At 56.6% G+C, this 13,477-nt stretch overlaps 1 protein-coding gene across 1 annotated transcript; it reads left to right on the top strand.

Annotated features, from left to right (window-relative positions):
• Positions 1-439: 439 nt before the first annotated feature.
• Positions 440-1,042, top strand: LOC124580594 (histone H1-like; the record flags this gene model as incomplete). Its single annotated transcript, XM_047131266.1, has 1 exon — positions 440-1,042. A coding segment is annotated over one exon (603 nt), but the record flags the coding sequence as incomplete, so codon positions are not given.
• Between the last annotated feature and the right edge of the window lie 12,435 nt (positions 1,043-13,477).

The following is a 13,477-nucleotide window of genomic DNA, read 5'->3' as shown; positions in this document are numbered from 1 at the left end:
GGCGGGGGCGGCGATTCTCGGCGGGCCGACCCAGGCTGTAGCGCGCGGTAGCTGCAGTTTGGCCGTGGTTTGCGGCGCTGCCGTGGCGACTGGTTGGCGACTGTGGTGTGGCTGTGTGTAGCCCCATCCTCGGTGGTTTGAAAGGCGCGGGCGGTTGTGGCGCAGGTTTGGGGCTGCTCCGCACAGGCTGTCGGACGTTGGGCGGTAGCAAGCGCGGGAGGCGCGGCGCGGCGGCGCGCAGAGTGGCGGCCGCTCTCTCGGCCGTCCGCGCCCGCCCGCGACACTGGCTGGGCCTTGTGATTCTCTGCTCTTGTGCTTGCGTGCCTGCCGTCCCGCTCGCTCTCGCTGTGTGTGTACGCGCGTCGTCGAAATGGCAGATCAGGCGGCTACGAACGAGACTGCTGCGGCACCCGCCGCCACCGGCACTACGAAGAAGGCCAAGTCTGCGTCGTCTGCGAAGAAGCCGCGCGCCAAGCCTGCGCACCCGCGCACCTCTGAGATGGTGACGGCCGCCATCAAGAGTCTGAAGGAGCGCGGCGGGTCGTCGCTGCAGGCGATCAAGAAGTACATAGCCGCGCACTACAAGCTGGACGCGGAGAAGCTGGCGCCGTTTATCAAGAAGTACCTCAAGTCGGCCGTCGTGGCGGGCGAGCTGGTGCAGACGAAGGGGAAGGGCGCGTCCGGCTCGTTCAAGCTTGCCGGCGCCGGCGGCGGGGGGGCGGCCGAGGGCGGCAAGGCTCGTGCTGGCGGTGCCAAGAAGAAGCGCGCCGCTCCGGCCAGCAAGGAGAAGAAGGGCGCCCGTGCGGCCGGCGCAAAGAAGGCTGGTGGCGTGAAGGCGGCGACCGGTCGGAAGGCGGGCGCCGCCAAGAAGGCGTCTGCGGCGTCGGCCGCTCCCGCGGGTGCGAAGAAGGCGGCTGCGGCCAAGCCGGCCAAGGCCAAGTCGCCGTCGAAGGCGAAGAAGGCCGCCAAGGTTCCGACGAAGAAGCCGAAGGCGCCGCGCCCGAAGAAGGCGACGACGCCGTCTAAGGCGAAGGCTTCGCCCAAGAAGAAGAAGTAGAGTAGAGGAGAAAGAGATGGGAAAGGAAGGGTTTGGCGCTTGACTCCGTCGTCCCCACCCCCCGTCGTCGTCTAGTGGCGCGCAAGAGACGCGCGGCCCAAAACGGCCCTTCTCAGGGCCATCAAAGCACGTCGGGGAAGGTTTTGATTGTCGTGTTGCGTTTGGTGTGGGTGTCTGTCTGGCGTTTCTGTATGCCCGTGGGGATGCTGTTTGCGTGCCGTGGTGGTTGGATTGCGGGGGTCGGTGGCGGGTGTGGGCGGCGGTAGCGGTAAGCGGTGTTGTTGTTGTTGTTGTTGTCGTGGTTGATTGTCGCCGTGTTTGTTTTGTGGCGGCGGCCGACGGTTGGTTTTCTGTCACGTTGTTTTGTTTGAATACGTTGGTTGGCTTGCCTGCGTTCGTTCTTCTCGGATGTCTGTCTTGTCGAGTCGTGTCTGGTCTTTGTTTTGTTCCTTTGTGTGTGTGTGTGTTATGTTTTGCAACGGGGGGGCACGTTGAGATGCGGAAGGAGTCGGCGGGGATTTCGGTGGCGTGTAGAGCGAGCGAGCGCGCCTGCCTGGCCGTTGGCCGTCGGAGTGGAGTGCGGGTTTTTTTTGTTTTCGAAACGAAAGCGGCGGCCGGCCAGCCACCCGTGCGGTGTGACGTCGGCCGTTGGGTATTGTGCGCTTTGAGCGCCGGGGAGGGATGATGTGTGATTGTTGCGCGCTGCTAGCAGGCAGGCAGAGTGAGCGGGTGTGGCGGACGGACGGGAAGTGGTGGTTTTTGTTTTTGGGTTGCGGGGCGAGAGGCAGGCGACCGACAAAGTTTGCTCGCGACGGAGAGATGTTAGTGGCCCTGAAAAGGGCCGTTTTTGTTTGTGCGGTGCGGTGCCGCGGCGCGGTTTAGGCGCGCTCGCCGCGGATGCGGCGCGCGAGCTGGATGTCCTTGGGCATGATGGTGACGCGCTTGGCGTCGCGCTTGGCGTGGATTGCGCACAGGTTGGTGTCTTCGAAGAGGCCGACGAGGTAGGCCTCGCTGGCCTCCTGCAGGGCCATGACTGCGGAGCTCTGGAAGCGCAGGTCGGTCTTGAAGTCCTGGGCGATCTCGCGCACTAGGCGCTGGAATGGCAGCTTGCGGATGAGCAGCTCTGTGCTCTTCTGGTAGCGCCTGATTTCTCGCAGGGCGACGGTGCCCGGCCTGTAGCGGTGGGGCTTCTTGACGCCTCCGGTGGCGGGCGCGCTCTTCCTCGCCGCCTTGGTGGCGAGCTGTTTGCGCGGCGCCTTTCCGCCGGTGGACTTGCGGGCCGTTTGCTTTGTGCGGGCCATGGCGGTAGCGGTAGCGGTAGCGGAGCGGCGTGCGTGGAGGTTAGGTGCGGCGCGGCGTCCGGTGCTGCCTTGACAACGGGCCCGCGCGCCTCCGTGCTGCGCTTATATGCCCTCGGTTGCGCGTGGTGGGGGGAGGGCGGGCCAGAGTCTATATAGGGGGGCGGCGGGCGCGCTCGCAGCATGGGAAAGAAGGGTGCGCAGAGGAAACCTGCCGCTACGAAGGGTCCTTCGGTTGTGCGACTCTCTGAGTCTGCCGACCGTGCAAGGAACTCCTGTGAAGACGAGTCGCGGCCTGTCCCCCCTTTGTACGTCAAGTGCAAAGGCGGGTGGACAGCGCTGTTCGACACCATGACGAAATGCGCTCGGAACGAGGTGGTCTACGAGTCTGTTGATACAGACTCGCTGATCTGCGTTCGAGCCGCAAACGTGGCCGACCACAGGGCGATCAAGGTCGCAGTGGCCGACCACATCGTCGACGCGCCGCCGGCGCGTGAGAAGGCACCTTCCGTAGGAAGGATGAAGACGACTAAGGCACTCCTCAGGGGGTTGCCTTGGTGCTGTGACGAGGCAACGGTCCGGGAAGGGCTGCTGCGAGCCGGGTTTGGTAATGCAGCCGCAAGGTTGCACAACCGGACCAACAGGAAGAGGGCGCCGCTCTATGCCGTGACCGTGCAAACGGTCGACGGCGGGAGCGACATCTTCGACTTGCGGAAGTTGCTGGGCTTCCCGGTTACGACGGAAGCTCTCCCGACCGCCATGGATCCTCAGCCCCAGTGCTTCAGGTGCCAGGGCGAGGGCCATGTTGCGAAGTATTGCCGCAACGCGGCGCGGTGCGTCAAGTGCTCAGGTGAGCACGACAGCCGCGCCTGCGACCGCGGCAGCAACGCTCTGCCGACTTGTGTCCGGTGTGGCGGCCCGCACGTCGCCAGCTGGCGCGGTTGCGCGGCTTTCTCTAGCCGCAGCCGTGCCGGGGGCGGCGAAGCGGCCGCGGCCGCACCGACGCAGCAGCAGAAGAGAAGACGACGTCGGAAACGGCGTAGGGCGGAGAACAGCCCGGTGCAGCTGAGGGATGGCGCAGCAGCAGATCCACCTGCCAGGGGCGGGGACGGCCGCTCGGAAACGGGCCGCCAGGACGCAGCTCGCCCTCCCGTGAAGAGATGTGACCTCGAGCTCGGCATCGCCGTGAAGGAGGCCACAGCAGCGCTCAAAGCCGTAATGGCGGTGGAGAGGGCTGCCTTCGCAGCCGCCGTGGCTGCAGAGAAGGAAGAGGCCTTGAGGCAACTGCGTGCAGTCTTCGCCCAAGGCCTCAGTGCAGTCGTACCTGCGAACACTCCTGCGACCTCGCAGAAGGACGTTCGCGCGCCTGTCCCAGCGGTTGCCCCAGCAGCACCGCAGGTGAAAGGTGCAAAGAAGAAAACCGCCAGGGCAGTCTTCATCGCGCAGGCGTCGCCGCGCTGCCGCGCCGAACTTTTGTGTTACAGGGAGTAAGCCACTGCGGCCGGCCCAGGAGACAACGAGGGAGCCCAGCCGCGGCACCGGACTGACCCAGCGAACGACCACGCAGTACATAGGTAACGTTGCACGATACCTCACGCTAACCCCCCTCACCTTGCATGCTCTGTCGCAGCTAGCAAACCGCTACTGCTCTTACTTCCCGTCCTACTGTCGCAGAGGTTTTTTTTCCCTTGGCGCTGGCCTTGGCACTTTTTTTCCTCTGCTCTTACAACCGCTACCCTTCGATCGCTTTCGACCACTACTATCTCCTGATGGACCATGTTAATGAGTAGCCTTACCCAGACGCATGGATAACATCACAGCCTGCATCCTGTGACGCCTTGATTCAAAACTAACATGCATACGGAGGTGACAGTAGAACTTTTGTGTTGGTCACCACGTTGGTGCGGGCGTGGAGGGGCCCCATCCAAGTATTAGCGCTGGGCGCAGACCGTAGCCGACTCGCCAGCCGCTGCAGCTGCTGTTTGTGCACGTTTTGCTTTGCCCGAGGAAGGAAGGATGACAGGCCGCGGCAAGGGAGGAAAGGGGCTCGGCAAGGGTGGCGCCAAGCGGCACCGCAAGGTGTTGCGCGACAACATCCAGGGCATCACGAAGCCCGCCATCCGCCGCCTGGCTCGCAGGGGCGGCGTGAAGCGCATCTCTGGTCTGATCTACGAGGAGACCCGCGGGGTGCTGAAGGTGTTCCTGGAGAACGTGATCCGCGACGCGGTGACGTACACTGAGCACGCCAAGCGCAAGACTGTGACGGCCATGGACGTGGTGTACGCCCTGAAGAGGCAGGGGCGCACCCTGTACGGTTTCGGCGGTTAGGCTGCGTCGCAGCGGGCGCTGGCCTTCCCGCGGCCGTGCTTGTGGGTGGGAGAGACTAGAAAACGGCCCTTTTCAGGGCCACCACACTGTTCGGAAGTTGAAAAGTGCGAAAGAGTCTGTGTTGTTGCTGCGTGTGTGCGCGCTGTGTTGTTTGTTTGTTTGTTTCTTTCTTTCCGTTTGAGCGACGTGATGTGACTGGGAGGGGAGAAGGAAAGGAAACGTGTCATGTGGCTGGCTGTGTGTGGAGCTGCTTCGTTTGTGTGTTTGTTATTGTGTGTCTTTGTATCGATCGCGACGGAGATGGCGGGCGGGCTGTGTGTTGTTGTGCGAGAGGCGGTGATTATTTGCTTGCGTGGTTTGTCTCTGTGTGTTTGTTTGCGGCGGCGTTGGGGTTTCCGAGGCAAGGCGTGTGGGCATAGGCGGCCGGATCAGCTGTTTCGTTCGTGTCGACGGCCGTTGCGCGCGGGAGTGGAGGGCGGTGTGTCGACACGCCTCCCTTTAACAATGGTCATTATTGCTGCCGTTGTCGGTTTGGAAGGCGACTGCGACGGTGCAAAATGTGTGCGTGTGTGTGTGTGTTGGGCCACACGGGCTGTGTGGACGACAAGATGGCGGACGTGCGCCGGCGGCGGCTGTGCTGTGACAGTGCAAAGTTAAAACAAAACAAGGTGCGGCGAGGACGACTGAAATTTTGCTTTGGACGTAGGTTTGTGTGGTGGCCCTGAAAAGGGCCGATTGTTGTGGGCCGAGCCGGCAAAGCGCGTTGCGTGCAGGGGAGCACGCGGCGCTGCGATTGCCTGGCCTCCTTTAGGCCTTCTTCTCGGTCTTCTTTGGCAGCAGGACGGCCTGGATGTTGGGCAGGACACCACCCTGTGCGATGGTGACGCCCGACAGGAGCTTGTTGAGCTCCTCGTCGTTGCGGATGGCAAGCTGCAGGTGGCGCGGGATGATGCGCGTCTTCTTGTTGTCGCGGGCCGCGTTTCCGGCCAGCTCGAGCACCTCAGCCGCGAGGTACTCCATGACGGCGGCGAGGTAGACGGGCGCCCCGGCGCCGACGCGCTCTGCGTAGTTTCCCTTGCGCAGGAGGCGGTGGATTCTGCCGACCGGGAACTGGAGCCCAGCCCTGCTTGAGCGGGACTTTGACTTGCCCTTGACTTTGCCTCCCTTTCCGCGTCCGGACATGGCGATGGGCTAGCGACGGTGCACACGAAACGGAAACGAAAACGACCGGTGCGAGCGGCAGCGAGTCGAGCAGCGGAGTGCGTGCCGGCGCAGCCGGGGTGGGGGTGCTTTATGGGCTCGGGTGCGGCGGCCGGTTGCGCGCGCGCCCCATTGGTCGGCGGCCGCAACAGGGCGAGCTGGTAAAGGTGCGGCGGCGGCTGGCGGCGGGTGCCTTCGTGCCAGGCCAGCCAAATTCCGAGTTGGGACTGCGAAGCGGACGGACGTGCGTCTACCTGTGCTCCGCGCCGCTATTGTGCTCCCAGCCCTGGAAATTCCCACCGCGCGCTCTCGCCGCCTTTGTCCAGAGCGCGCCTCGTTGCTTGCTTCTCGTGTGCTTGGTCGTCGCCTTGCGTGCTCGCGCCATAGCGGCGTGTTTCGCCGGATCAAAAGGGCTATCGAGCCGCGCTGTTTTTCTGGGTTTCCGGACGTGGTCGGGCGTGTGCTATCTGAAAAAGCAAATTGTCGTGTCGAGAAAAGCAAAAGTCGTGTTGCACACGTACGACACGGGACGGAGCTCTAGACTACTGGGGCGCTCGTTCGGACGAATGGCATAGGAAGAAGAGAAGAAAAGAAGAACATCCCGCCTAGAGAAGGTGGCTGTAAATCACCATCTTTCGAGAATTTCGGTGCCATAGGCGTTAGGGAAGTTGCAGTCCAGGGACCCGCCGAGCCACACAGTCAAACAGCCTGACTGTGAGGCCCGTGGTGGCATCCCGCGCCTGCCAGGTGTAGGGAAAATACATTGGCACGGAAATTGTCGAAATATAGGGAAGTACTAGTAAACCATTTCATATCGTGGCTACCCCTCCATGGAGCGCCCGCACGACTTTGAACATCAGGAGGCCAAAATGGACCCACCTACAAACCTGTCAATATCATCTTCTGCCCCACATCCCCCACTAATCTCACCAATTCATACACCTTCACTGAGCAGCAGCTCTGACTCAGATAAGCTCATAGTAGACACCGACTCTTCTGGCTCTGACAGCACCTCCAATTCCTCGACACCTGGAATTGAACCAAATTCTCCCCTCCATCTCCGAAACGGAAAGAGAGTGACACTTATGAGGCAAGAGCAACAACTGCCTACAACCAAAAACATCGCGGAGCCAGCCCAAAAAGGCAACCACAAAACCATCCCACAAGAAACGAGCAGGCGCGATGCAGCGAATCAGGAGCCAACTACATCACAACAAGGAGAGTTGGACACTGCCCAGCCTGCACCGCAAAAGAAAGACACACAAGTCACCCAAATACCAAAGGCATCACAAGTCAGGGGAAGAAAAATACCCCCCATTACAGTCTTCGAGACAAAGGGGTACACAACTTTTATCGGCCAGATACAAGGCAAGCTAAAAGGGGCCCTCAGCACAACATACAAGGGAGACAGTATTGTCTACCAGGCGACAAACTCAGAAGACTTCTATTTCCTAAAGCAGGAATTCCGTAAAAGACAAATAGAATTCTATACTTATAATGATGACCCCAAACACACACTAAAAGTGGTCATAAAGAGATTAACCCCACATTGGACCCCAGACGAAGTGAAGGAGGCACTATTAGAAAGCGGCTTTCAGGTGCAGGGCGTGTACCAGGTGGCGCAGCCACAAACAGAAATAGATGCAGAAGGTAGAGTCATCTCTGCCCCACGCAGGAAGACCAGGAACTTCCAAGTAAACTTACTAAATACAGCAGAATCCAGAAAGATTTTCAAGCTGCAAAGACTGCTGCACATGACGATCGCAGTAGAGCTTTATAAAAAACCAGCAGGACCAACCCAATGCTACATTTGCCAACGCTTCAGGCACGGAGCTCAGCAATGCAACATGGCCCCAAGGTGTGTGAAGTGTGCTGGACCACACCTGTCGAGCACCTGCACAAAATCGAGAGACACGCCAGCCACTTGCGCAAACTGTGGAGGGGCTCACCCTGCATCCTATGGGGGATGCCCAGTACGTATCAAGCTTGTCGAGGCCTGGGAAGCGAGACACACGACCACAGCCAGAAATGCCCCACCCCCACCCCCCCCACCATCAATCTTGGAGGAAGCGCACTTCCCCACGCCACCAACACCCGCAAACGCGGGAAGAAACCCTAATAACCAAACCACTTCACCACCTCCTCCGCAAGACTGCACAACAGGACCACCTAAAGAACACAGAAACGATAACCGCACCTTAGCCCAGGTGGTAAAAACAAACCCCCAACCGGCAAAGGCGACAAAACCAGAAGCCCAACCACGACCCCAACGTCTACCAGCAGCGCAAAGACGCCCAGCCACCCCACCAAACCAACCAGTTGCCACCCAGGTCTCACGGCCCTCCCCCAAAAGGACAAAAACCCCCCCTCTGCCCACAAACCCTGCCAACAATCCAGACTCACCAACTCTCCCCACACCCATGCTATCACCAGCAGCAACATCCACAGAAGTACCTCCCCTGCCACTACTGGCACCAACCACCACAACAACTCCACCACCACAAACAGCATCCCAGCAGCTCCTGCAAGCCCCCATCTCTTCCACAACACCCCACACAGAATCAGATATCAGAACTGTCGAGATCACAGCATCTCCAACACAGCACCAATCACCACATATCCAACAAAACCGAAATACCCAGGAGCATAGTCCAAACCAAAACCAGCCCTGGGACTTCGTCAAGAAGGTTATAAACCTTATCCAGAAATTATTAACCACCGACTTCTTCACGAAAGTGAAAAAAGCAATAAGCCAAATCCTAGCAGCTCCAGACACCTTCACGAAGGTATCAATGTTTTTCACCACCATTCTTCCACTGTTTTCCGATGGCGAATAGAAAACGACACATCACCATCGCCATCTGGAATGCAGACGGAGTATTCCACGACCGACACGAACTGGAAATGTTTCTAGAAGATTACGGCATCGACGTAGCACTAGTAAATGAAACCCATCTAACCCCTGATGAACAATTTCGAGTCAAAAATTACATTCTAATCCGGACTGACCGTCCTAACAGACCTGGTGGCGGAACTGGAGTCCTCATAAAACACCGGATATGCCACCGACAAGTCACCATCCCACCTCTAATCAACACAGAGGCAACAGCAATAGAAATCATGTTAAACCAACACCCAACTGTCCTGGTGGCAACCTACCACCCTCCAAACGAACGCTTCCATCACAGTGACCTCGACAGCTTGCTAAATGTGAACAACAGGACCATAGTAGGGGGGGACCTGAATGCCAAGCACAGGGCATGGGGTTGCCGCACTGGAAATACAAGTGGGAACCAGCTGCTGAGATACCTGGATACCCACCCAGCAGTCCAAGTGGTAGCCCCAGATGAACCCACCCACTTCCCGTACAACTCACGCCATCTGCCAGACAAGCTGGACATATTCTTACTAAAAAATATTGACCTGGGCACAAGCACAGAAGTCATAAACACGCTGAACTCTGACCATAACCCAGTCATCTTAAGATTCGAAAATGACCACATCATACCAACAGAAAGCATCCACACTACGTACCACACAAACTGGGTACGATATAAAGAACTAGTGGAACATCACATACCAGACCCAGCACCGGAATATGCATCGATAGAAGACATAGACAAAGCCGCAGCAGACTTTACTAACATCATCAAAAGCTGTGCCCAAGTAACAACTATCAAACTCACACAAAATAGGGGCAGGACCAACTTACCACCAGACCTAGCCCAATTGATAACAGACAAAAACCGGACCAGGAAGCGATGGCAAACATACCGTTACCCTCAAGATAGGAGGATAATGGACCAAATGGCCCGTGAAATCAAAACCAGACTGCATATGCTCCGGTGCAGCAGGTACCAACATAGCTTGCAGGCAGCCGAATCAAACCCTGAACAATTCTGGCGAATCATAAAGGCTAGGCGGCAACCCCAGACAGCCACAAGACCACTGCATGGGCAACAGGGGCTGGTTTACACCCCTGCAGATAAGGCGGCCGCCATGTCAGACACCTACGAACTCCAGTTCCAAGAAAACATAGTAGAGAACGACGAGGGAGAAGCAGAGAGGCTAGAGAGGAGAATCGAGAGGCACCTCGCACGAAAACTCAATGAGAGGATTAACACCACCTTCGCAGACACAAATGAACGCGAAATAACTGCTTACATCAGGCGGATCGGCAATGCAAAGGCCCCTGGTCCTGACCTTATAAAACCCCCACTTCTTAAACACCTTCCACAACCTGCCATTTCCCATCTATCAAATATCCTCAACCACTGTCTCAAACTACAATATTTCCCTTCAGCCTGGAAGGTTGCCAAGATCATCTCAATCCCCAAACCCAATAAAGACCATCTATTCCCACAAAACTATCGTCCTATCTCGCTATTAAATCACTTATCAAAACTTCTCGAAATCCTCATCCTAAACGCCCTACTTAAATTCCTAAACGATAACACTATCCTTACCCCGGAACAATTCGGATTTCGTGCTGGCCATAGCACCACCCAGCAAGCCATCCGCCTGGTGGAGCACATCTGTGCCGAGAAACAACATGGAGACAGCACAGCAGCCATATTCCTCGACATAGAGAAGGCGTTTGACCGTGTCTGGCATGACGGCCTACTCTACAAGCTGTCGAAGCTAAATTGCCCCAATCACCTGTTAAAAATGATTCACTCATTTCTGACAGACAGGAGGTTTTTCGCTTCAGTTGATGGAGCGAAAAGTCCAATAGCTAATATAGAAGCAGGTGTCCCACAGGGATCTGTGCTTGGCCCCCTCCTCTATCTTGTGTTCACAAATGATATCCCAAAAGAGCCGGGTGGGAACATAGCGCTCTACGCTGATGACACAGCGCTATACCACAGCGGGCGTAACATAAATCGTATAACGTGTAGCCTCCAGCGGCACCTCAACAAAGTCGACCACTGGTGTAACTTGTGGAAAGTAAAAGTAAATCCGGACAAGTGCCAAGCCATAATTTTCACACACAAAATAACAAGACCCATCAGAAATCTCCACCATAATGGACAACAACTCCCATGGAGAAAAGTTATAAAATACCTGGGACTGAACATAGACAAAAATCTCACGTTCAAACAGCATATAACAGAGGCCAAAAACAAAGGTTCCGCCCGGCTCTACCAACTGTATCCCCTTCTTAAGGGCAGGGGCTTATCAACAGAGGCGAAGCTCCGAATATGGAAAACAATAATTTTGCCAGTTATTCTTTATGGATCGGAGGTGTGGAGCATGGCGGCAAACACACACCTGGCCTCACTAGAAGTGATACAAAATAAGACGTTTAGAATAATCACAGATGCCCCCTGGTTCTCCAGTAACGAGGAAATTAGAGGTATGCTAGGTCAACCAGCATTTAACCATCTCATAAAAATTAAGTCAACGAAATTCTATGAAACATCTCATTCTTCACCTTTCCCCCTCATTAGATCCCTGGGACCAGATATTCTCCCTACACACAGAACTCCCATCACTACCATTCACCGTCAGTTCAGATGACGAGCTACACTGACTTTCATCCACTCATATCATAACCATCATTAATCAAACACAGTTCATACACCCGGGGAACACCCCCAAACAGTTACAGACAAAAAGCCAATCTTAACCAAAAGGTACCATCTCGAAAGTCAGGGCATCATTAGGATGCCGGTACTTCAATTAACAAAGGGGGAGAAAACCCCAAACATATCAGGTCGGCGGGTGCCACTGTGTGGGGAGACGCTGACTAGAGCGGAGCGCTTGCTACTGGTGTTGCTGCTGCCGTACGTTGGTTGGAGATGCCGCCCAAGACTAGCGGGAAGGCCGCCAAGAAGGCTGGCAAGGCGCAGAAGAACATTTCGAAGGGCGACAAGAAGAAGAAGCGCAAGAGGAAGGAGAGCTATGCCATCTACATCTACAAGGTGCTGAAGCAGGTGCACCCTGACACGGGCATCTCGTCGAAGGCGATGAGCATCATGAACAGCTTCGTGAACGACATTTTCGAGCGCATTGCGGCCGAGGCTTCTCGCCTGGCGCACTACAACAAGCGCTCGACCATCACGTCCCGCGAGATCCAGACCGCTGTGCGGCTGTTGCTGCCTGGCGAGCTGGCCAAGCACGCCGTGAGCGAGGGCACGAAGGCGGTGACCAAGTACACGAGCTCCAAGTAAGGAGGTGGCTCTGGAATGGAAGGAAGGATGGAGAAGGCTCCTCCGTTGCGAGAGCGGCGAAACGGCCCTTTTCAGGGCCACCAACTTGCCTTTTGCGGGAAGGGCGGAATTGTTGTTGTTGTTGTTGTTTGTGTGGACGGCTGTGATGTATGTGTGCATTTTGATTGTGGGTGGGGGGGCGCGTCAAAGCGTGTTGCGCGGGGTACGGCCACGAGGTTGGTCGCCGTGGCGTGGAATGGTGGCACGCCTCGTTGGCGTGGTTTTTGACCCATTGGTGTTGTTGGGGTGTGTGTGTGTTTGTGTGTTACCCGTCTGCGAGGGGGGACAGTGCGATCGGCGACTTTTGTGTCACCGTAACGACGGCCGTTTGCGGGTTTGTTTTTTTGCACATCATACATGGCGAGGGTGAAATGTGAAATGTTTTTGTTTGGTTTGTTTTTGCCGCCCACTATTCCCTTTGCTGTACGCCGAGTTTGACAATGGTGCGACGTAACTGCAGCGTGGAGGTGTGTGAGTGACGTTGAAATGAACGTGCCATTAAGACGCATTGTTGTTGTATTGTACTGTACGTGTACGGCGACACGCACGATGATGTACCATTCGACTCTGATGTTTGATAGCCGTGTCTGACTGATTGCGTACGACGCACGCACACCGATGTCGTCATTCAAGATGCACGCTAGACGGCGGCGGCGGCGGCGGCGCCGGTCGTTTGTTTGGCGAATGTCTGTACACGTGTTTGTCTGTGTCCATCCGGTATGTATTTGTTTGTTTGTTTGAAAGTGTTTTGTGTGTCGGTGACGTGGTCCGATCCGTCGCCCCCTGAGTAACTGTCGATCGGCGCGATAGACCGGCGTCACGCAACTGAACCGAAGTCTTGGGCACACCCGTCATACTGTTGTACACCGTCGCGCTGAGAACGGTAACGAAAGGTTGACTCTGATCGGTCGAATGTCTGGGCAGAACGTGAGGAATGAGGCAAGAGTGCAAGGAGGGGGGGGCAAAAGAGAGAGGAAGGGAAAAAGGGGAGAAACGCATTCGTAGAGCAACGGAACGTTCCCGTGTCGGAGGCGTATTGGAGCCGCACTGAAATGCGTTTAACGGCGGCGCGGCTGCAAGTGTCTGCCGTGGTGAACGTTACCTTTGACGGCTGCATTGGGCTTTGCCTTTGCTTTCGCTTTCGCTTTCGCTTTCCCGGATGTACGTAACGTTTGTTGATATGGTTCTGAGGAAGAGTGTATGACAGTGCCGTGCCGTCCATGTTCGTGTGCCCTCCCATTGTGTGTATGCTATTGTCTGTGTACTTGAATGATGTATGTAGGTGTTAGTGGACATGTTTTACCAGTGGGGGGAAATGGATCGTCGATAGTTGCCGTCACTCTGTCACGGTCGAGATGACGCACCCTCCGTACAGAAAGGTG

Source organism: Schistocerca americana, unplaced genomic scaffold, assembly GCF_021461395.2.
Source record: "Schistocerca americana isolate TAMUIC-IGC-003095 unplaced genomic scaffold, iqSchAmer2.1 HiC_scaffold_335, whole genome shotgun sequence".
NCBI classification, from domain to species: Eukaryota; Metazoa; Arthropoda; class Insecta; order Orthoptera; family Acrididae; genus Schistocerca; species Schistocerca americana.
Note: the sequence above shows the minus strand (reverse complement) of the source record. Positions and strands in the feature narration are given on the sequence as shown.